A 25,130-nucleotide genomic window follows, 5' to 3' on the forward strand; every position below is an offset into this window, starting at 1 on the left:
GAGTTTGAATGAAAATTCATAATAGCATTTCCACACAATGGTGATGAAAACAAACCATTTAAAAATATTCAGTTGGGAAATACCCCTCCCCTAAATGCAGGGAAGCAGTTTTTTGAGGGGGAGAGGCTAGTAGCACGGCTTTCAGGTGGTGGTGATAATAGTGACAAATGGATCTTTGGTATGGAAACGCAGTTGTGTGAAATTGCATCGTCAATGCTAATAAGCATAAGCTACCTATTTCAGTGTTCAATTAGAATTTTACTCTTCTGTATTATGAGCTATTTCTGCTTAATCCTTTTATAAGTTGCTGGGGTTGTGTGTTTCTGTGATTACAGTCAATATAATCCACTTGTCATTGTTATCCGAGTCCACGGATTACGTTATTTTCATGCTTGTAATTTGGTGTATGTCAGTATAATTGTATTTTTAACTGTATTTTGGTCTAGGTATCTTTTTTTGAGCTCTTGGTCTTTAATTCTGGAATTGCAGATATCAGATGAATAAAATTTGCAGCTGTGCATCACTGCTTAACTATCCAATAACACTTCTTTATTGCCGATAAAAAACCAGATTGCATACTGTGTACACATAAGTATAGTGTCAGCACACTTCTAGTATAAACCCCTCACCAAAATTAGGGGCCATCCTGGAAGTATTTGTGGGCCTTGCAAGTGAAATTCTGATTTATTGCCACTTGTGAGAAGGAAGGAAGGTATCAGAACCAGTTGCTCATAGTAGTTACTTTTCATGGATTTACATGGATTCATTTCTGTTTTGGTTATAAAGGTATTTAGAAATTACAGTTAAAAGGCTTAGAAGCGGGTAGAAGATGCATGTTATTTAGCTTTATTCCGTGAGAATAAGAGAAAAGTGTTACCCTAGGGAGGGGAAGGGCTCAGGACTGCTTGGCCTTTGGTAAGAATGTTTATGGATCAGACACACAAGACAAATATTGAGAAGCATCTCATGAAGCAGGGTGTAGACAGTTAAGATATCTTCAGATACTGAAGTTATTTATAGGGATGTAGATGACTGGTATGGTTTATACTCTGACCTGCATTCATATAGAGCGCAAAGGTAAGTGCAGACTTGTCACTAATGCGTTTGGCACGGTGGATTTTAGTTCCAGTAATCCATTCTCATAGAAGTCAACATCTGATCCTTCTCTGTAGTGCCATTTTAGTGAAAAACAAACCAGAACTTCCAAACACTTGAGACTCGAGTGCTGCCTGTCATTGTTCTGAGGTACCGCCAGCCCTCTCCGATCCCCTGAGTGCCTAGCTGCTGTATTTCTCTGAAATGTGTCTTGTAATCCTTGGTGGTGGTAGTAACGCTTATGAGCGAGTTCGGAGCTGAACCTCAGGGTTAGTCGGCTGGTGGACTCCATCAACGTGGGGTTCATTGGTCTCTGCTGAAACTATTGAATTTGAAGTAATAGTACCTTTCTTGCTGCGAATCAGCGTTTTGGAAGGGTTACTTTGTGGGGCCTTGGGATCACCCAGCGTCCCAGAGGATTTGTGGCTGGGAAATGGATTGGATCTCTCGCAGCTTTTCTCTTACATGGCGATATTGGTGTTTGGCCCTTTGGCTCCACAAGGAAAGAATTCTACCTACAAACCTGAACTTGTTTCAGAAATGTCTGTTTACTTTTGCTGTTGTGCTTCCACTTTAGAAACTTTTTCTTTCATGAAAGATGTTACAGGTGCCCCTCTAATGGACGACTCCACGTTATTGCCCTCCATAAAAAGTAGTAAAAGCCTTCTGAAAGCCACGATTTCAGTGAAGAATGCAAACGTGGTTTTTACATCAAAAACTTGTCGGTATATACCTTGTGTGTCTTTTGTAGTCCAGCTGCCTCAGCTTGTGCCATCCCTTGTAAGTAGGAACTTCACCCCTGGTTAGTACACAAATGTGCCTGCAAGAATCGCAGAAAAATGTCTGTCCTGCTCTTACGGGGGGAGAAAAGGGGAGATGTATTGTTTGGGTGACTGCTGCGGCACATGCTTGGGCAGCTGAATTTCGGAATCCTCTTGATCAAGCTCAGGTATTGACTGTCTCCTTGTTCTGTCACTATTCCAGCTCTGTGTAGACCAGTAAGTGCTAGGAGTGGTGGTTTGGGCTTTTTAAAATGAAGATGATTGGATTTTATGATGCGAAAATTGCATATAGTAACTTCAGTGGTAGGCTGTTCATGAAAAAAGTGCCTTTCTTAAAAGTAGATTCTTTTGCTAGTTAAAGGGGGGGGGGGTGAGGAGAAGAAAGGAGCTCCAGTAGCTTACAAAAGGGTGCTTATTTCTGTAATTTTACTTAACGCTATCAAAGCCATTTTGAACAACTAGTCACTGCCATAAAATGTGGCTATTTCACAGTAAATTAGAAGCTTTGGGGCTACAACAAAAAGTAGATGATGTTAAACCTTTGAAAATGAGAATATATGGAGTTGGGGATGGGGACCGGAGATGTTAGCTTACGTAGCCTTGTTCTGATCTTCCAAATTTGCAATAGCAGCCAGAACCAAATTAAACCAGGTAACATTATATTCTTGTTCTCTGTGTGCCATGGTACAGACCTTTCTATTGTAATTTCTTTTCTTATTGTTTTGCTGAGACTCCTGTGTCTGTTGCAGCTGTATTGATCCGGGAGTTTGTCAGCAATTTGCTTAATCTTATTCTCCTGTTGGGATTAGGGATGGCTATAGATGTACTGCCATGTCTCCGCTGTTATATTCTGTCCCTCAACGTATACTGGAGGGATACCAGAGTGCTCTGTAAGCAAGCGTTGTATTCCGAGACGAGGGGAGAGTAGGAGTTAGCAGAAAGTGGGTATTATGGGGCTTGTCTAGAGTGTGTGAAACGAAGAAATGAAAAGCTAGTATACAATTAGACCAAAGGTCAACCTAAGCTTGACCTTTATGTCTATAGGAGATGATATACAAGAGATTTATATAGGAAGTGGCGTGATAATAAATGGAGAAGGAAAAGGAGCCTTTTAAAGCCATTGTTTGGTAAGGATAGAGTCCTAGGCTCTGCAGCAGAGCAAAGACTCTGTGGGTATGCTAAAGTTTATTTAGCATGGTGGACAGAAAGATCAGTGATGCACATAGAGTGAATAACACTTAAGATCGCTCTGTAGTGGACTTCCCTTGTTGTGTTTAGGAAATGGTAATGAGCTTTCTGGATACATGCTAATAAACATGTATGAGTTCTGCCTCCTCGGCTCCTGCCAGGACTGCACGGGCTGTAGGTAATGCTTCAGTTGCCAGTTTCCATCCTAGAAGTACGTCAAACAGCAGGAGAGAGTAAGAAAAGGAAGAGTTTCAATCTCTACCCTGCTTTGGGGCTGATACACAGCGAACAGCTTTTCCAGAATAGTAAGCTGTGAAGCATCCCTTTATCTCTGTAGGTATTTTCTTCCCTGTGCCTTGCATGTTTATAGTGTATACTAAGAGCACTTTTTCCCAGTTTCCAGCCCAGACATGATTTGTCGTGCTAAATTCTTCAAACCAAGAGTTCAGCAGGACTTTCCTGTTAGCTCTTCTTGGTGCTATTTTCAGTTCGACACCTAGTTGCTCCCTTGATCCTGACCATAGATTACTTGGTAATTTTGGTTGGAAGGGACCTTGAGAAATCTCCAGTCCAGCCTCCTGCTCAAAGCAGGATCAGCTGTGAGGTCAGAACAGGTTACTGAGGACTTTTTCCAGTTTGGTCTTTAAAACCTCCAAGGATGGAGACTGCACAACCTCTGTGGGCAACCTCTTCCACTGCTTAACTGTTGCCATGGTGAAAACATTCGTGTTTTGTTTTTTTTTTTATATCCGGCCTGAACCTCTTATTGTCTCACATCCTTCTGCTGTGTACCTATGTGAAGATCATGGCTCTGTTTTCTTGATGACCTCCTTTACATGTTGGAAGGCTGCCGTTAGGTTCCTCCAACGCTGCCTCTTCACCAGGCAGAATAAGCCCTGTTCCCCCAGCCTCTTGCCAGATCATCTTGCTGTACCTCACATCTTTGACGAAAAGATACTAGCAGCTTGTTTGGGGATGGGATTTGGGCAGATGATTCCATGCCACAGATGTAGTTCTTGAGGAATTTTTACTCCTGTGGATTTCTGTTAGTGGAGATGTATTACAAAATCCTTAACATCCTCAGAAGCGTGCAAAAGTAGTTCCCGAGACTGTCCACTGGTATCACTGGAAAAGGTGGAGGTTACTTCAGAAAATTAGATTTCAAAAGCAGTGGACCTTCTGAGGGTAGATGGTGACAGATGACAAGCAGTAGGTCGGCATCTCTTCACCAGGAGGCTCCGTGGGATTCTTGTCCATTTTGAAAATTGGCGTACCAAGCTCTCCCACTCTTTCCTCCCCTCAAATACATGGTTATAAAGCAGATGGAAAACTGAGCTCGGTCTCCTTACTGCTTGCTTGCAGCATTGCCTTCGCTTCCTGAAGATGCATCTTTTGTGGCCACAGCCATTTGAGCGTGCAAACACATGTGATAAATGTTCTCAGAAATTTGCATTGTGCAGGAGTTAAATGACAATCTTTGGGCAGAGCTGAGATTAGAGGCCTGGTTTTCTAAGCTAGGTTTGTACTAGGAAAAAAACAGTTCTCTTCCAAAGAGATGACAAAGTATAAAACAACAGAGCGCTTTAGGTACGCTAGAATTTTATGTTGGACCTGTAGGGCTTTGTATTCACAGTGGTTCCTCCACTGGTCACGTACTCAAGCTGCCAGCCAGTATTGTGGCTTTACCTTTCCATACTGTACAAGTCATTATTGAGCAGCTATAGGATCTGTCATCTGCAACATTTTCAGGGGGTGTGGTTTGCAATAGAGAGCCTTAGGTCCCTCACATTTCAGCCTTGGCCCTCTTGACCGTGTATTTGCTTGATGCTGCTGCTGTTCTTGAGGCTCACAAAGGGGAGCAGATTGGCAGCTGAGCCAAAAGGCAGAGTTTAGCAAAATAATTTATCCCTAGTTGCTTTTGGGATTAAAACTGGCTCTGTGTATCTCTGCAGAACAACTGGTAGTCCTGAGAGTCACTTCATTGGTCTAGTCTAATCTTGGTCCTTCTGCATATTTGTGGTCTGATCAGCGTAGCAGAGCACGTGAGGTTCCTCCAGCTTTGTTTTGCACATGACGGTGCCAGAGCTTCCTCCTGAGAAAATATATCTTTGTTCTCATGAAGAGCATCTCGGCTTGTTTGCTGTCTAAGCAGGTAGGATACTTTTGCTGTCCAGCCACAGGAAGAAATTTACTGTCTGTTAAAGTGGCATAGTCGGTTGAGAATCATTCAGAGCTGAAACTTCTTGCTTAGCTTCATTTACAGTCTTCTGCAAGATGTTCCTCCTGCCCTCCTTGTAGAGCAGGGTCTGGACGTCCTAAGGCCGCTCTGTTCATCTTTTCAACTGAAAACATGATTAGTTCACATGTAAAATAGAATATAGGACGGAAATAGCAGTGAACATAGTTTTGCTTGGCAGTTTAGCATAGGTGCAGCTCACTATTATTATTTTGTTTTTTAAAGCAGAAGCCAAATACAATAGGGACAATGTGTTTGGTTCAGGTAAAATCTGTAATCTGAGCTGCAGGAGTGTGCCGTAAAAAGTTGCGTGGATGAGAATGTTTTCGGATACATTCGTTCCTCATATTGTTTCTTGAGTCTCCCTTGACAAAATGATCTCACTTTTGTGCAGATGTTGTATCTTGTTTCCCTGGTGCAAAATAAGAGTCTTTGAAACAGTCCAAGTATTTGTGTAGGTTTTCAGCTTATTGAAAATTCTGTCAGGAGCAGCTCTGCTCGGGCCATCTATGGAGTTGTTAGTGCACCTATAAATGCATTGCACCAAAATGAAAAAACGTAGAAACTTCAGCAGCGGTACAGAAACAAAGCTGTTGTTTTTTTGTAGGTTCCGTGTTGATTTAGCAGGATCTCATCAGTGAATCTGCTGAGGCCACTTGATGGCAGGGCTTCAAATTTTTTTAATCAAGTATCAGAACTGTTGTTGGTTTGAATTACAAGTGTTTTAGATAATATTTTTCTGAAGGGTGTACACCCAGGTTTTCATTCGGTTAACTTCCACTTTTACCTCTTTGGTGTTAAAATTTGACTCTTTCAGTTGAGAAGTAACATTTTTACTAGAGGCTCTTGACAATGTCGTTTGGGTTTCTGAGGAAATGGAGAAAAATAAACATGCGTTATAAACTAAATCTTAAGAATGTAAAAGTAGCTGTGCTGCTTCAGACCAAGGGTCCATCTGGCCCGGTGTTGTCTCCTGCAGCTTCCAGAAGTGAGTGTGTAGGGAAAAGCGAAAACAGGACAAAGAATGAGAAATAACTGTCCCCTCCCTGCAGTAATCTCCTGGTCTCCAGCTATTTTCAGCTCGGTCGTCTGAACCTGATGGGGGCTACTAGCTGGACAAGCCGTAATAAATCTATTTTCCAAGCGCCTGTCCAGGTTCCTCTTGAACCTATAGAAACTGCTTTTGTTCACAGTATTTTGGAGGAGATTTCTGTTGTTCTGCTGCTTGCTGTGTGAGGACCCTTCTCATTTTGTTTTGAGCCTGGCTCCAGCCAGCTTCATCCACCGGTCACTGTATTGTGTAATGAGAGACCGAACAGCTGATCCCTGTCCACTCTCCTTGTGCTGTTCATGGTTTTCTAGATTGCTATCATATCTGTCCCTGTGTTCTCTATTTTTTAGGTTGAAAAGCCTTAGCTTTTGCTATTTCTTAGTTAGGGAAGTCATGCTGGACTTCGGTCATCCATTTCCACTTCTAATATATCTGTTTGGCTTTTTAAAGGTTTTGTTTTGTTTTGTTTTTTAAGATGAGACCAGCAAAACCACCCGCACTTTGAGATCTGGCTGAACCAGGGATTTATATAGGGTATAATGATTTCTCATTTGCTCTCTGTTCCCTTTCTAATGATTTCTAACAATGATTTGTGTGTTCGACTGCTACTGAGCTGATGTTTTCATATGTCTGTTTATCTTGGGCCCAGGAGCTTGCTCTGGTGTGGTAAAGGTCACCCCAGAGCCCATCACTCGGTATGTAAAGCTAGATCTGTCTGGTCTGCTTTTCCCCATCAGCATCACTTTACATTTATGTACATTGAATTGCTCAGTCGCTGAGGCCTTTCAGTGATTCTTCAGTTTGCCTTCATCCGTGCAACCCCGTCATATCGTCAGCAACTTTGTCACCCCACTGATCACTTCGTTTTCTAGGTTGTTAACGAATAGGTTAAGCTATGTGTGCCAGCATAGGCCCTTGCAGAACTCCGCGCGTGACCTTCCTCTACTGTTTGGTCTTGGAACAAATCGGACATGTTGGTAACAGAAGAACTTTCAATAGCAAGCTAAGGATCTATGGCCTGTTTTTAAAAAAAAAAATATTATTAATGCTGTAAGAATTATACCCAGCTTGTGTGTGTGGACTGGATTTTCATAGTTGCCTTTGCCCTGTACTATTCTGTTGTTTTTAAACATATGTAGAACTCTGAGGTGGTGCCAAGCTGTTTTAAGGGGAAGCAAAGACGTGTTGAAACTTGTTTCCTATGTTCAGTTAACTAGAAGAGGTTTTTTTTTTTTTAAAATATGCCTTTGTTTTTTGGAGTACATTCACATAGCTTAGTAAAGGGCTTGAGCTAAATATTAGTTGATTAACTGCATTGACTCCTTTGTTCCTCAGGCCTGTGTGTAACTGATGCCTTGATGCCTCTATTTTTATTTTTTCCCCAATACTAGGCTGTCCTTTGCTTTTGACATAGAGGCTGAGAAGTAATTCAAGGTTGTGAAGTAATACGATGCTTACAACATTCTTACCTGGAAGTGGAAGCTGTATGTTACCAAGCGAGTGTATCGGGAGGCAAAAGTGTTATACTAAAAACTCTTTCCTGCTCCCTCCCCACTCCTGTGCCTTTGGCCTGTATATGTAAAAAGGGACAGGCAGAGTAGAAATTCATGAACATGTGAGAGTCATTCAAATGCCTTTAATGAGCTGCAAAAGGCTTGTATATATGCAAATTCCTATTCAGAGTGGGATTTGGATGAGTGCGGTTAATGAGGTGGGGCAATAGTTTGGTCAGTAAAGATGAAAAGGAGCAGTGACTGGAGCAGCGTCCTCCCTCTGCCCCGCCAGCGGGGTGGGAGCGCGGGGGGAGGCAGCTCACCGCAGGGTGGGAAAAGTAAGGGAGACATGGAGAAACACCGCACGTTTTCTGTTAAATCACTTGGTCAGGGTTTCCATGGAAGTTTTAACTTCGCTATCAAAGTTTTCTTAGGCAGCTCTTTCAGTTCTGGCTGTTCTTGTGGCTGAAGCCAAGTTAAATGCAGTATCGTTTTTGGAGTTTACTTGCAATAGTTTTCATGTATTTTAAATCATAGGTGTGGCTGAAACTTGGCTTATAAAAACCTTCATTCCATCAAGCAGTTTGTTTCCATGCAGGGCAGGGTTTATTGTGTGAATAAATTAATTGAATTCAGTCTTACTTTGATTATAAGAAAAATACAGTGCTTGAAGGATGAGGTGGCGGGGAGGGGGGCTGTGTGTCAGATTGATGGCACTGGGAAATGAAATATCTGTCTTCCCACTGAGCAAGCGTCCTTAGTATCTCTCCTTAACGTGCGCCAGTGTGACTGTGAAAGAAATGTTTCTGTAGGCCTTGCTGTGCTATATGTGGGCCAGGAAAATATCGCATAGAGAATGTATTCTTAGCTTTCTAACGCACTGTTGAATGCTTCGTCCTGGGATTAATCATTGCGAGCTAATGGGTTCTTAGGCACTGCATGCTTGTCTTTGAGCCTGTAGGTAATGTGATGCAGTTAACACATGTTAAAATACAATTTTCTGGTGTGGGCAGCACTGGAAGGTGGAAGGACAGAGTAGTCCAAATTCTGAGGGGTGAAGCAGGATTGTGGGGTTAGGATCAGCTTTGTCAGGAGTCTAGGCCTTGCCGAAGATGCATCTTCTCAGTCTGTCTCTGGCTGCGTGTTGTCATTTGAAACTGTTTTCTTTATCCTCTTTTGAATGCTGAAGAAAAGCAGGAAGGTCTGCTTCCTCTCCTATTATTCCATCATCTTTTTGCATTTTTACATAGTGGGAAGAAACCAGTCGTTGTGGGTGATATGAAAAACTGAGCTTCCTGCTCTCTCTTTCTTTGTCCCCATGCCTCTTTTAGATGTCTTCCCCGGGATACGCGTTCAGTGTTTGGCACTGCTGCTGCTCCGTTGCTCTCTTTCCAAGCTGCGCTGGTACTTGGAATGAAATCAGTGTGATTCTTGACAGTCTTACTGATGCTTTAGTGTTGCGAGTAGCAGCCAAAGAAGTCACCCATGTCTCATTAACTTGGCTGACCTAGGATCCTGAATCCGCCTCGGTGGGAACTGGGTTGAGTACTGACATAGTAAGACTTTTGAAAAGGGAGATGAGCTTCTGACTGCCAGTATTTTCACCTGGGTTTGGACAAGTGACAGAAGTGTTTTTTTCATCCAGCCACTCATTTCTTTTCTATAATAAGTGTATTTTGGCACTTGAAAATTGATCTATCTCAATATGTGATGTAAATATTAATTCTGTTATATTGTTGCATGCAATAAATAATTCCGTTTTTAATGCGTCTGTACAGTTAGGAATAAATTAGGCTTTAGTGTACATTTAACTGCTCTATAAATAGTCAGACCTATAATTTCTAATCCCTATTGTGCCGTGACAGACTATAGCTCTTCAGAGTTTGAAAAACTGACTTTTCTTGAATTACTGGGTGGCCACGTGTGGTTCATGCATAGTTTTCTTGCTAGCAGTTGGCTGTTAATGTGGCTACTCTCTATTCCCGATACCTTGTTGAGAGAGAAAATGAGGTAGGAGAGACAAGGGTGACTTTACTAGCTGGTGTTCTGGTCTGGTTGCATAGCCCTGTGTGTTCCTGGGGTAGTCATATTCCACTGATGAACCATTCCCAGACTGACGCCCTCTTCTCCTGTCCACCTCTGCCCATGTTTCTGAGGTTTACAGTATGTATTTTGAAGTTCTTTGCCTTTTTGGAATGACTGTAGGACCAGGTATCTCATTTGTAGTTCTTGATTCCCTTCTTTGACCTCTTCTTCAGTTCTGAAAAATACTCTTATCCACAGAATCTGAGGTTGGAAGGAACCTTCTGAGGTTGTCTAGCCTGTTAGTTCCCTGCACATCTGCTTATTTGGCTGTAGCTGCCTGAAGAGCTGTCTGTAGTGATGCCCAAGTTCCCCTCCTGAACCATCAGCTGTGTAATGAGAAAAACACATGAGAAATTTAGGTTTTCTTCCAATTTTGACTACTTTGTGTTGAGTAAATTTGAATTTCATATGCAGTTGTCTCTTAACTTGCTGGAAGTGGTCATGGACTAGAAGAGTAGAGTACACACGTGAATATGATTTCTTGGTCTTGCTTTTAGGCTGGTGCTGGAGTTGGTTCACAGGTAGATGTTTCTATAAAATACAAAGGGGTAGTAATTCCTAGACCAACTGATGTGGTTGAAAAACATTTCAGATGTGCAAGTCCTTTCTCTAAATACTATAAAAAGTATTACTTTCTTTCAAGCCTTGTGTCTCTTACATCATTGTGTTGTTTACGGCCACTGCGCTGTTGATAGATAAAACATGGGAAGCAGAGAAGTGGCTCCCAGATAAATGGTGATGCTTAAACAAGAAAATATTGACCAGGTAAGGAACAGAGAAAGGACTGTTAGTCCTCTTTTGGTCTCCAGCAAACATGTAGGACAAGTTTGGGTTTTTTTTTAGGAAGGACTAGGGCTAAGCAAGCAGAGTGAAAAGAACTTGGATCATCTCCTCTGCCTTGTAACGATGGCTTTGTTTCAGAAATAAGTAGAGGAAAGGCAAGAGAATGGGTGGCTCCTTGTGAAAGAGGAGGACAGCTTGAGCAGAGAAAATGCTTCTTGCCTGCACTGTATGAAGACTTAGAAAAAAGGCACTGAGGGGATGATTTTGAAGAGCTTCACTAGAACATGCTTGAAATCAATACTTCATCGAAGTAGAGGCCAACTTAGGATCATCTGTGCTGTGAGAATGTTGCTGTATGAGACTTGGGGCTTCCCTTGGTGTCATGCTTTGTTAGGCAGTCTCCGCAGAACTGGTGAGAAGATACTGGATTTGTGTGGTGCATCGTACCTGATACTCTGAGGAACAGTAATGTAAAAGCAAAATTTCTTAGTATTGTTCAAGCTTTTAATTCATCTTGATGACTTACTGCTATATGACTACTTAAAAAGAAGCGTGTAGTTTGGCTTCCTTATGTAATTTCTATACCTGAATTTGAAGACTTTATGAAATAAATTACGTGCAGAATGACTAGCTTTATTTAAAAAAAAAAAAAAAAAGACTATACGGATGCCAGTATGATTGCTTGATGGAATATTTGTTTTCAGCTTATTGACATAGCGGAAGCTTTTGGCTCCATCGCTTGTTTCTGCGATAACAATAAAGACTAATTGTTAGTAATAAAGTATTATTCTGGGTGGACCAGTATTAGAAGGGAATGGGGTATTTGGCCAGTGTATTTCATAGGTATTTGTTGTCAGCAGATTCATTTAATTTGTGTTCCATTTCTTCCTTTGGAAAGGGAAATCTTTTAATGATAAATTATTGAGTATTTCCCATGCCTGATGTTTTATCTGGTCTCTTAATTTTCCTGTTCTCCCTTCCTTCTTCCTTTCCTTCCTCCCCAGTTTTTGTTCTAGATGTTATTAGCTATTGTTGTGGTCTTTTGTATATTCCCGTGGTTATAGAGCGAAGCACTACCAGCCATTCTCATGCATTTTGAGAGATGGTGTGTGAACAAGGTGATGGTGGTATGTGGTACCCAGTGACAAGGGCGGTGGCAGCTGTGGCCCTGTCTGAGTTACGGCTGTCGCGGTCCTTAGCTCTGTGGACGGATCCTGCTTGCGTGATGGAGCTCAGCGTCTCAGAGCCACTCTTTTCAGGTGTAATTCACAAAGCCTGGGAATGCATTTCTTGAAACAGAACTTTGTGAGAAGGGTTGCTTCAAAGTCTAAAAGAAAACACTAATTTTTATCACATGCCATTTTGGCTTTAAATTTTTTTTTTTTTTAAAGTGAGAATTGTGAACAGATAATTCGGTTTTCTAGTTTTCCTTCTCTCGGGGCATTAACATAGCAATTGGTTACTTTTAAGGGAAATGAGATTCAATTATATACTGGCTTCAGCCCTGGTGTTCAGTATTTTGCAAGTCAGTATCCAAATTTGATATGGTTGTTAATTAAAACTTTCTGAGATATCGGAATAATAGTAATGATGTAGCCTGTCTCCTGTGCTGCATCCTATAAAATGGGACAAATGAGCAGAAAAGAAGTCAGTGGTTTATCTAGAAGTGTTTGGGGTATATTTGACTGTATAATCTCACATCCTGAAGTGTTATCTCGTTGAAGCTAATTAAGTAGCAAAAGTTTCTCTGTTTATAGTGGGCAACTAACTCTTCAGCACTGGGTGAAAATTTATGGCATGTGGAGAATAGATCGCTTTGCAGTTCTGTAAGGTACAGAAATAAAAAGTTGGTTTTTTTTTTTAAAATCTTGGAGGGAAATATGCATCTATTATGGCAATAATTTGTTTTAATCGAGTGGTGCTTAAGTTGGATGACACGAAGAAATAATGTCTGTTGATGCAGTGGAGATTTAAATAACTGTTGCAAGCAAACATCAAACACAACATAAGAATGTAGGTCTTGAAATTGTTGTATGTCTTGCTGTTAAGAGGTTCTGTAAGCTGCCTCTTTATCCACGTTGCAGTGTGAGTACATTCATTGAATTCCAGGTACGTTCTTCTCCAGCTTTCCTTCAAAATTGACTTCCAAAAGCTACATGTGCTTTATGCAGGTATTTTAGATATTTAGAAAGTAACTAGAGCTTCATTCTCTAGTGTTCTGCTGAAAAAGAATGGCTAAAAGGTAAACTCCCTATCTCTAAATCCCAAATTGGTCAAATTGTTTATGTAACCATTGCCTTTGTTTTAATTGTATATTTCAAAATGTGTGTTTTCTTTTTTAAAATCACTGAGGGAGGGGAAATAAATGTGTGTTTGTGTATGGCTTCCAGAAGCCGAGACTTCTTGGTCCTTTTTTTTTTTTTTCTTTTTTACACAAAGAGACAATCTTTCAGACTATGATTGAATGCTGTATAAGTTGTTATATTTTGATTACACCGATGTAGACCTTTTGTGTTATTTGTTAGAGAGGTTATAATAGGACATACTGTGTTTAGCAAGCTCTTTGGACAGCTGTGTCTGCGGCTGGCTTGGGCTTCACTGAAGCTTATTGCATAGGAATTAGCTCTTCTGTCAGCCAGTTGAAAGGCTTAGTTAAGGATAAGAACGTTTTTAATAAAAAGTAAATTTGTCTGGCAATGACCCTCTCCCAAATAGCTAAAAATAATTGTCTTCATTATTAGCCTTAGGTGTAAGCTGTTTGTCTTTAGAGAGGCACATTGTTTTGTATCCAGAGATTGTCTAAACTAGTATTTCTGCAATTACTTGTCAGGAAAGTCATGCTAGCGCATAGCTCTGTAAAAATAATTCCCATCTGCAAAGATAAATACACTAGGGACAATTAAGTTTGAGTGTGGCTGAAAAAAACCTGGAGTCTCCAAGAACTGAAATGAAGATTACTACTGTTTCAGCAACCTTATTTAATACCAAAAGTAATAATATAGTTCACCTAGTGAATAAAATCTCTTGAGAACGGTAAAACTTTTGTAACGGATTAAGATAAAATGTGACTTACATTAAATCAAATATAATTTAGACATGACTAAAGTCTTGGCAGACCTTCTCCAACAAATCTAGCTTTTGCAGTTTGAGCAAATCCCTGCTCCAGCTGCCTGCCCCGCTCCTCCGCTACGGCAGCGTTAATGTGCAGCCAGGGAGGCAGGGCAGGACACAGTGTGGTTTGCAAGCCATTATGTTAAAAAAAAAAAAAAAAAAAAAAAAAAAATCCCACAGATAGAAGTGTTCAAGCAGTGAAGTGGCATTTTGGGGCTGTGGGCACAGAGTCTGTTCTGCTGGATCTCTCTTCCAGAGGAAATAACCTCTAGGAAAAGGGCTGCTCTAGGGCAGCAATCGCCTACGCTAATTTGCTAGGTTCTGTGTGTCAAGGCTTTCAGAAGATATTTCACATATATGATAGCATAGCAAAATACCACAGGCATCTGCAAAAAACATGACAACTTTTAACACATGGGGATTATATTAAAAATTCCAAACTCTGCCTGCCTGTTGTCACTAGCAGCCAGTTCGGGGGGGCTAGAGCTGTCTTACTGTTTTCTTTTGCCATATCCTTTCACTCTTCAGTGAATTTTGTTACTTTTATCACTGTGGGTTTTCTTGTCTCCAGTAAGCAACAGACATCTCTAAGAGCTTGGTAAGCATCACTGGTGGATTAGATGGAGGCCTCTGAACTGTGGGCTGGAAGGAGAGCTTAGATTTATTAGTGTTCACGTATGAAACAGCATTGCTCTGACCTTACTAAAACTTACTAAATTTGAGGGTAGTCAGGTTTTACCAGCACGACAGATACAAGCAAGCAATGTTTGCCGAGAGCAGGTAAGAAAAATGTTCCTTGTACTAGCTGATCTGTGGAATTGAGAGTTAAGTGGTTATGGCATACTTGGTAAGTTGTTACGTGAACTGCATCCAGAAGGATGGCAGTAGGAAATTGCAGGACCTCCTGTCCAGAAGCCCTTTAGACTGAACGGCTACAGTTTTTAGATGAGCTCTTCCCTGCCAAAGATTCCTGCTGTTAGCAGGCGCTTGAATCTGAGCTTCATCATTCGGGTAGGTTGGTTCAAGGGTCATAATGTTTTTATTAACAGATATGCAACCATACCATTTGCAAGGAAATATATTGTTTGTGAGCATGCTGAAGTAAATAACACCTGATGACTTAAGCTTTATAGTGTACTTTCTCTGCTAGCACGGGAAGAAATATGTTACCTGGTGAAAATCATGAACGCAGTGTGTGACCTTAAGGAAGCCCACATCTATGGAGGTACCAACAGTAGGTCAGTCCAGGCTATCTTTGGCATTTACAATATATGGACATCATCATCTTGATGCATTTTTAATGGATTAAGATCTATTTTTACTGCCAGCTAGACAAATGCATAGATTTGGTCATACAGTTGTGAAATGTTCTTTATGAGCACTGATATACTGTGTAAATATAGGGTTTCTTTGATTAAGAATTATCTCCTTGTGCATGTAACAAAAGGCAAATAATATTTGTACCTGCCGTTGGTTTGTACCTGTTCTTTTAGTGCTGCCCTGCTTGCCAAAACATTGTACGTATCGCAGTAGGCGACAGCTGAGTTTTTCATTATGAAAACCAATAGCCTCCTTAAAGGTTGTAGGATGGTGCATATTTATGGCTGCTCTTCTGTGCTTTTGCCTCCCCTCCATTTTGAATTACGGGGACTTCAACCTTTCAGTGTTTTGGTTGCATTAGACAAACGCGGGAAGTTACAGCCTGTCATCGAGGCGCTTGAGCTTCCATGAATTGGTCGTTTCACTCCCTCTTGCAGATTTTCGGTAGACTGATTTCAATTTTTATAGTTTAGCCTTGATAGCTTCCTTCTGTGAGTCTTGCAGATAGAATTTAGGGCTAGGGAATGTGCCTTCATAAAAGATGGGAATATTTTTACCTTCATGATCTCCCATTTTCACAAATCTTAAATGTCTAAGAACCCAAGAGTTTAGTCTGTATAACTGTGGAGAGCTCGTGTAGCTCAGGTATAGCTTTCTTCTCCTGAAGATTTATATCGGGTTAAAGAGGCTGTTCATAGCATGCAAGAACTCTCCTGTATTTTTACAGCTGGGTGTTGGAGGCATACTGAGATTAATTCAAAACCATTTCCATGCTAATCTAATGCTTCCTAGTTGCTTTTATTAGAAAAAGGAACAATTTTGATTTGTTTTTTTTTAAACTGTCTTTTAGAAGTGCATTGTGGAATTCATTGAATAGTAGTTTCCTTGTCTCATAAGGGGGAAATTTCCATTTGCGTTGTCCTTGAAAAGAGTGTTAGAGCTTTGCCAGCGTGAATGTGTCCACACGGTTCATGCAGACTGCGGCCAGAGCCGATCCCTCTGGACGCTGGGGCCGAAGGGGCTGCGCAGGGGGTCAGCGCGGAGGCTGCTTTGGTGAAGCCTTCGAGTGAGTACCGGGCTGTAATCAGAAGGGTTTTCTCTCTTACACATGGCCTTTGAAGTGACTTGTTGCAGCGCCTGCCCTCTTCCATAATAATGACTGTTAATTTCGGAGACTCTTAGTAAACTGTTGCTAATCACTATGTTTCTAATAACAGAAGAAATTTACTGTCGCTCTCTGAAATTGCTGATTATAAATAGGTGACCTCCCGTGCGGTATCCGTTTTTTCGTTTCTTCTTTCTCCTTTTACTTACTCTGTTCCTCTGTCTTTTGACTAGTGTTTGAGGTGATTTTTCTCTTTTCTTTTTTTTCCCTTTAACTTTCATGTTAATGGTTAGAGAATTGTGGAGGACCTGTTGTATAGCTTTAGGCACAAAATGCGGTGTGGTGCCTAGCCAAATGCTTCTTGTTGCACTGGCAAATCTTTTGAATGTGTTTTGGAGCTTATTCACAGCTTCTAGTTATCATAAACATCCGGAAATAACTTGTTAAATTCTTCAGATAGATCCCGGGGCTGATTACTGGGGAGGTAGAAATACCTTTTCTAGAAAGCATTTATCAAATTGTTGGGACTATTAAAGCTGCCGCTGATGGATGAGCATGCTGCTTTGAAGACAGTATCTTGTGGTGCTGGTATTTGTGATAAATTTTCAGTATTGTCCATCATGCTTTCCTATGGACACAGCTCAATTTATTAAAAAAAAAAAAATATTACTGACTGCTGCCTGGTTTTTGCCTCTCGGGCAAGTCCCTCCCTTCAAAAAATGGGAAAAAAGGTGAAGTCTCACTGTCTTTGGTGTTGGATCTCAGCAGATAACCTGTATCTGATCCTTTCTTGAGCAGCGGGACTTGCAGCTCGTCTTCCTGCATTTCAAACCAGTGTGTTAGCCCCCGTGTATTTTCCAGTCCAGAAATGATGTTCTCTGCCTGAATCCGCTTGTCTTTTTAGTTGCACTTCTCCGAATCGTGTGCCAGCGAGACCATCCACACACGGTTATCAAAGGAATTTCTTATCCAGAGGCACTAACGCTTAGATTTTATTTATTTTTAAACTTAATTCCTAACTTTCATAGATCAGTGAGACAAGGTCCAGTTCTTGAAAGCAGTTTTCTTCGGTCTGACCTGTTAACCTGTGCTAACGATTTGACTTCTCTAGCCAGGAAGCTGCCTGGCCTGGGCACCTTTCCTTGATGGGTGGAATGACTGGGCTCGTGTGGAAAACCATTCTTTCAAAATAAGGATTTCTTTCTGCTATTTTCTTTGCAGAGAGAAATCAAAGTAAATGACTCGTAACATTGGCTGCTCTGTTATAAGTTAAGGTTCCTGGTAAAGTATTTACTCTGAATGCCTAAGCAGCGTTGACAAAGCAAAATGGTCCTGTTGTGTGGCATAGACATATTTCTCCAACCAGACGTGCTTGTTTATTGAGAGAACTTAGTGAGTCAGGAGCTACAAAACATTCATTGATGTTGCAGCCTGATGCTTTTTATTTAATAGTCCTTTTGTGGATGTCTTGGAGAAAACCCTTGTTCCTCCTTACCTCCTAAGTGTCTACATGCAATTTTTAGTTTGGGAGACTTAAAAAAATGTTCCTATCTGTTAGCTTTTAAAAAAGCCTACCAACTTTTTTTGAAGGAGAGAGCTGTAGGTAGAACATCCTTTCCTATCGAGAGTCACAGGAGAGAAGTAGGTGAACGATGTAGGATGCCGCCCATGGATTGCTTTTGCATCCTTAAGCTATTTTCTTCCAAACCTTGTTGGTTATCTGAAGTAGGCGTGGGGCAGGAGATATCCTTGTTTCCAGATGAGTTGCTTGAGAACGTTTCCTCAACACCCAGAAACAGGGAGATGCACGTGCTCATGCGGCTGCAGCGTGAACTGCATCGAATGGTTGGGATCACACCATCTGGCAGGAGAAAAGCGGCACGGATTTGGAAACAAGAAACCGGGAGGTGGGAAAATAAACTGGCCTCTTTGCTTCCGTGGACCTCCCGCCTGACACATACAATTAGGTGAGTTGTCTTAAGAGTGAAGTGCCCCGATGGCTTTGGAAAGGATGGACACAAGGCTTGGGTGAGGGGATGTGGATATAACGAGCCAGGCGTGGATATAACGAGCCAGGCCATCCCCATGACTAACGCAGCTTTTGCGGAGGAACACGTGTGTGCGCCGTGTTGTTGAGCAGGAAATGTCAGATGTATGTTTATAGAGTAGAGTTACCTTCTCAACTCTCTGAAGGTCTTTGCAGTGAGTCAAAATAGAAATACTCTCTGTTAAACTGAGATAAGTCGAGTTTCTGTAAAGCTTGTTCTTACTCTTTGAACAATTTTTCTACTGTCCTCGCCCTCTCTTTGAATTTTAGATAGTGCCTAGATACGACAGGTACCAAAATGTGCAGCACCATCAGAACACCTAGATTGTTTGATACTGGGTTTTGTTGTATCTGAAGCTGGCTTGCAGTCAGCTTGCTGCGTTTCTCACGCCGAAGTTAGGCAAGCAGCAAGTAGCTCAACCTTTTTGTAGCTAAACAGCATCAATTTCTTGTGCGCTAGCATGATGTCTGTAGGAACATGTATTTACCTGTACATGAACACATAACTAAACAGCTAGTTATCTGTAATTGCAGTTTGCAAGCTGTCCTTCAGTCTGTCCTTTGTAGCTGTGCATATCCTTTTATTTTTGTTTGTTTGTGGGGATTTTTTTGTTGCTGTTTTTTTTTTTTTTGTTGTTGTTGTTGCTTTCTTTTGTGTTAGGAAAGAAAAAGCCAAAGATTTTGCCAATTGTCATCAACAGCCAGAGGTAGGGGCAGTTACTTGCATCGTGGATATTTGCTGTTGTTGGGAGACAGGCTCTTTGTGGTGGGTTTTGTAGCTTGCTGCAGATGCAGCTGTACTGCTGTGAGTGATCTTTTTACTACTCTACTTCAGGCAACAGGAAAAAAAAAAAGGCAAGATTTCCTGAAGCAAAACGCTTTGTGTCTTTGCCCTTCAGCTTTGCTGGTATAACTAAGCCAGCGAGGGGTTTGAATTGTGATGAGGTGAGATGTGACAGGAAAAAAAAATTAAATTGCAGCTTTTTCATGTATTTACTTTGTGCGTTTGACAGCACTCGGTTTGTTTCCCTGCTATAATTATCCTGCCTGTTCTAAGATTAGGGTACCAGTGTGACATGGGCCAAGGGCTCGTAGCGTGGATAGTGCTTGTATGGGCAGGGGCACTTCTGCTGGTGGAGCTGGGTTGTGTCCTCAAATAAAACACAACTGTGTTGGAGGAGGGGAGAGGAATTTTCACGTTCATGTTGCAGCGACGTGAGAGACTTTGGCCGGCACGGCTGGCTGTCAGGCTCTGCTTCCCCGTGCCGCCGATTGACACAATCCGCGGGCAAAACTCTCTGGACGTGTGTGTGTTTGGGGTGGTGGTTTTAAGGCATTGCCTCTTTTTACTTGTAGTTGTGTAAGATTCCTATGACATACGAAACTGTAATAAACCCCCAAGCCTTTATTGCTGCTTTTTTCGTGACTGCGCTTTTATTCGATGTATCTGTTAGTGCCCTTAACGTTGCAAATAAAATTGTTCTTGTCCTCCTTTGTAAGGAATGCGCCAGGGTGGGGAAGATGTGGGGAATTTTATTTGTTTTGGTTCCTGAGTCTGGCTTACGCGATGGACCCTGCTTTCCGTATACTTACTTCTTACTTGCCTATACCTTAAAAAATGGAAAACATCCAACATGTAGCAGGAGCTTCTCTGTTAGCTCAATTATTTCTCAATCCCCTGAGATTTTTGCAGGCTGGGCCTATGAGTTTGTTACAAAAGAAGAAGAGAGTGAAGCTCTGAGCGGTTCTGGCTGTTGAGGAAGTGACTTGTGATGGTAGCAGGCATTAAACCCTTCGGCTGTAACTACTCATTCTGTTGAAGAAATGTTTGTAAAGCATTATAAATAGTGTTTTTCCATGTTTCAAATCTATTTATTTCACTTTCCTTTCAGCTGTCAACGCTTCAGATTGTAACTGAAATGCCTTATTCTTTTAAGACATCTCCGTTTCTTACCAAGTACCTCGTCTGTTGTCATTAGTAGCTCCGTGACAGTCCCTTACTTAAGTGTGAAGTAGGTTCTCAGGGTATTCAGAGAAAAAAATGCCCGCAAACTCCTGTTCTGTCCGAAGTGTTTGCGGTAGTCTGCAGCAAGGTTTATCAAAGATTCGCAGCAAGGTTATTCAGTTCTGTTGGTGTGATTCAACAGAGGAGAAATTTTGTGGCAAATTTAGTTAAATCTGTCTGGGTGCAGACCTTATTAAATACATGAATCATCTAATTTAGGGCTTTTAAATAGCAGGATCTATTTCAGTATAGGGAAATACCTCTTGTGGACACCTGTGCATTGAGGAGCTCTTGCAGGTGCTGGAGGTTTGAGGAATTGATAGGAGTTTCAGGCTGGTTTTGCTAAAGCTAGGGATAGTGTACTTTCTACTACCAGCACTTTAGGTTTAAGAATTAACGTGAAGACGACTTGAGTAACGTATATGTTTGAATACTTTGCGCAGTTTGAAGAACTAGAGAGGATGGGAGCATTTGTACTCTATTTCAAAGATTGTTTGCAAATGCGAGTGCTAATTTGGTTATTCAGCCTTCGATGGCTGGGAAATTGCAGAACCCTGATAAGCTGAATGAGCTGGTTTAGTTCCAAGTATACACTTCAAGTATTATTTTGAACTTGATCTTTTGGGATTGCCTACAAAATATTCGGGGTATTTAATGGTTTCACACGGAAGATCCAGATAGCCAGTCATGGCGATGGGTTCTAAGCATTTCACTTTCCTGTGATTTCTTGGGAATCCAAAATTCTGCAGGACTATCATTTCAGCTGGTGTCACAGGCCTTGGGATGGCAAACAAGCCGCTGTCAAGCACTGAGAAGTTTTTAAATAGAAAGTAGGCTCATAAGTTGACTTTCTGGCTCCTGCTTGACCAGCGGGGAAGTGCTAAGTGCCCACAGGCGATTGCTGGTCTCCCTACTTTGCATAGTGTTTTTCTCGGTTCCCGAAGAAGTGAAACAGTTTACAAGTCTTCCTAGTTTGATTCATTAAACCATACTGGGAGACAGTAAAAGGCTTTGTAAATGAAGATGCTCATTAATAGATGGCAAAGCCCTGCTCTCCCATCCGAAACAGAACATGCAGCTCGGATGTGAGAAGTAAGGAAATGGAAGAAGATTCCTTTAACTCAGTATGATCATGTGGGCTGAACACAACTCAGAACATAATTTCTCTCTCTCTTTTTAACATCGGTCATTTCTCTCCTTTCCTTTGAACCTGTGTGGATTAGTTATGTTGCACGGCAAAAAGTGAGGGAGGGACTTGAAAGCCAAGTAGGGTTCCAGAGGTAAGGACTGGCACAGCTTTTAAGTGCAAGTACTGGAGACTTGGATATTGTCAGTGTGTGACTTCCTATTCATCTAGCTGGAAGTCAAAAGAATTGTTAACATTGGAGATGCTAGCAGAAAATAGTTCTGTGTACAAGCGTTGTTTTGTGCTGGCCACTTGTCCTTCTCTGGTTTTTTACCCCCAGCATTGCTGTCCTGAATTGTGTATGGCAAATGGAAGTCCCTTTAAAAATTGCTCATTACAGGCTTTCGGAGTAGATATCTCTGTCTGTGAACAAGTACTGTTTTACATTATATCTCAGATAATCAGTGGGGGAAGAGCAGCGGTGGTGTGCCTTTAAAAACTGTATGCTTAATGGGATTAAGCCACATTCTCATGTTAGTGTTTAAGATGATGTAACTTGAATACTAATTTTTTGTTTTGTTTCTTTTAAGCAAATGGTTATGAGCCTTAGAGTTTCTGAACTGCAAGTACTTCTGGGCTACGCGGGGAGGAACAAGCACGGACGAAAACACGAACTTCTCACAAAAGCACTGCATTTGTTAAAGGCTGGCTGCAGTCCTGCTGTACAAATGAAAATCAAAGAACTCTATAGGCGAAGGTTCCCTCAGAAAATCATGACACCCGCAGACTTATCTATCCCCAGCGTACACTCGAGCTCCATGCCAGCAACTTTGTCTCCGTCTACCATTCCACAGCTCAGTTACGATGGCCACCCTGCCACGTCACCATTGCTTCCCGTTTCGCTTCTGGGACCTAAACATGAACTGGAACTTCCCCATCTTACATCTGCGCTCCACCCTGTCCACCCCGACATAAAACTTCAGAAATTACCGTTTTATGACTTGTTGGATGAGCTGATAAAACCTACCAGCCTAGGTAAGGTTGCAAATGTTGTAAGAATATTTGCAGTCTCTTTTAATAGTAATGGATGAATTCAGCTGCTAATGCAGTAACTGGTTAAATATTGCATCACACCAGTGTTTAGAGAATTGCTATTTTTGGTAACTTTTGGAACAGATTGTTCTACATGGAGAGACATCTTACGTAACACTCATTAGTTGCTTTAGCTGAGCCACTAAATATGGTTCAAAGATCTGTTATATTTAAGGGGTGAGTTTGTCAAGAAACAAACTAAACCTTAGGAAAAGGAAAAAAACCTGTCTGCTTTCAGTAGTTCTTATAAACTGTAGAGTTTAATTATTAAAAAAAAAAAAAAAAAAGCCAAACCAAAAATACCCTCGAGTCCATCAAGCCCACAAAATCTTCTCATCTGTGCTGGGAAAGAATGCCAGGCTAGGTATTTGCTGGGATCCGTTACAGCCTGAACGCCTGAGTTTTGGAAGACTTGTGGTTCTTTCCAAGTTGTGGCTACTTTTCTTTAAACTGTCTTTTGTATTAAGGTAGAAATCACTTGTGTAGCTGCTGAGAATAATCTGATGCTTACACAGCATTATATAACAGCATGCGATTTTTCTGGCTCTGACTCCACGTAGCACTTAACAGCGTGGTTAACTTCTAATACTCTTAAATAGTGCTTAAATAAGATAGTCCTGTTCTGGAGGGGCTGCTTGCATGTCGGGACCTTCTGCTGTCTTGAAACCCTGGAAAAGATTCCCTGTGAGAGTAGCTGGTAGGAGGAGGAGGAGATTCGTGAGAGTACATACGGGGATATGGTGGGTGAGTGAAAAAAATCTCCTTTGTGAAAGAGATCCCTTGTAAACAAAAATGAGCAGGTACTTTACATGAACCGTCTGAACAGCTACAGGGATGTAGGAGGCCTGATACGTGAGTGGTGATGGTAGTCTGCGGATTGCTGAAGTGTGTCGCACAGTTGTTTGCATATTTCTTGGTTTAACTGTTATAACCGAGACATTGAGGGAAAAACAGATAGCTTTTGATAATCTCGTCTTCTGGTTCAGGTATTAAGAGGTCTACTGTATCTATTTAGCTTTAATCTAAACCCTAATTGATTAATAAGCATTCCAGGCAATGCTGGTGGTACAGGATAATTAGGTACTCAGTATGTGTCTCATCACTTTTACATTATAAATACTTAAAAATAATGCTGTAATTTCAATAAGACATTCCAGTGCAGGAATTATGGTATGCGTTTATTCCTAGATGTGGTAAGAACACTTTGCTGTCAGCTCTGTGTCTGACAGACCGGCCCCAAATGAAGAGATCGTAATTCACGCTCTGTCATGTCTTATTGCTTGAGGAGTTTATATACAATAGGATATTTTTTTCCCCTTTGTCGACTCTGAGTGTCAGGGTAAGAAAATGGAGGTGGGTGAAATTCCGACCAGATACCTCTTTAAGCAATCTCTGCCCTTTCAGTTAACTTAAGGGGCTGTTTGGGGTTTTTGTTTTAAATGTGAATCCTGTCTGCAGATGTCTTTCTGTTTGTCTGAAGCAATACTATTAAAAAGCTTTTTTTTTCTTGTGCTTTTGGGGTAAGAGAGAGCTTCAGTGTCCATGCATGTGAGAAATGATTCGTTGTTTCCTTTTGTAGTGGAAAGTAATGTTGCTACAGATCGTAAAATTGCTAACTATAAATGTCATGAAGGTATTTTAGAGTAATAAATACATATATGTTAATGAAAAACCTATTGGATTAATAACCAGTGATATGCAGCTTTATACACTTTCAAAACAACTTGCAGCAATTGTTCATACAGCTTAGGAGTTTCAAATGCAAGTATGGAGCAGGCTTGTATTCATTTTCTCCATTTATACAGTTACTGATACTCTAAAAAGTCTTAATTTGTTGAATATTTGCCCCAAACGGTTTGAGCATCCTTCTCACCGCTACAAACAATGTGGGTTTCCTCAAATGTCAAATTTCTAGGTTCTCTGGCTTTGTTTTCGAATGGCAGATATGTATTACGAACACTCAGAACTTCTCCTTGGCATTCGGCCAGCGTTTCAGCATCTCCTGCTTGCTTTTTCCCATCAGATTCCTCATGGGGTGGGGATAAAAAAAACTTCTGAATTTACTCTGTTTCCCTCCACCACAAGAACGAATGACCTGATGTGGGGTTTTGAATAATTATCTCCCTGCTTAAAATGGAACCTACTGGAATAGAAAGAGATATGTGTCTGTGGGAGAGAGAGAGAATGAGTGTGGTCTCTGCTGACTTGAGGGTCTTTTAGATCCTTCTGAAATCATAATCATTATGTAAAAGTTGGGCAAAGTACATCTTCGGATGTGATTCTCCCTGGTCTTTCCCAAGTCAAGGTGGAATTGTTTGGAAGGTTTGCTGTAGTAGTCTTCTGTCCCATCAAGACATGATTATTAATTTGAAAAACAATAATTTGACAAAGCCTCGGGGAAGGGAGTTGCACAGCAAGGCACTTGAACATGCATTCTGTACCCAAATATTTCACGTAGGTGGTAGTACACAAGCTAATGTGAATAACAGATAAGGAAATTAAATTTGCTAACTATTATTTTTAATGTCGAGAACAAAAGGAGGAAATGGATGTTACCTTCTTACAGTTGCTTCCTCAAAATGTAGCTCTGAACTGTGATTAAAATCCGCAT

General features: G+C 41.2%; 1 protein-coding gene across 10 annotated transcripts in view; it reads left to right on the forward strand.

The window, feature by feature from the left end:
* Positions 1-25,130, forward strand: part of PIAS1 (protein inhibitor of activated STAT 1) — a 63,338-nt gene that overhangs the window by 3,878 nt on the left and 34,330 nt on the right. For 9 of the 10 annotated variants that reach the window (XR_015701686.1, XR_015701688.1, XR_015701685.1 and 6 more), the window contains exon 2: positions 22,018-22,462. Coding sequence is in view for 6 of the 10 variants with exons in the window: in XM_087745438.1 (XP_087601564.1) it covers positions 22,018-22,462 (445 nt within the window). In the remaining 4 variants the exon portion in view is untranslated. Of the gene's footprint in view, positions 1-18,041; positions 18,217-22,017; positions 22,463-25,130 lie in introns of those variants that run through there. The other variant, XM_087745439.1, reaches the window with a different exon arrangement.

The sequence above is a fragment of the Nipponia nippon genome, unplaced genomic scaffold, assembly GCF_047370975.1.
Source record: "Nipponia nippon isolate SJK-2023a ecotype South Korea unplaced genomic scaffold, ASM4737097v1 scaffold_9, whole genome shotgun sequence".
NCBI lineage: Eukaryota > Metazoa > Chordata > Aves > Pelecaniformes > Threskiornithidae > Nipponia > Nipponia nippon.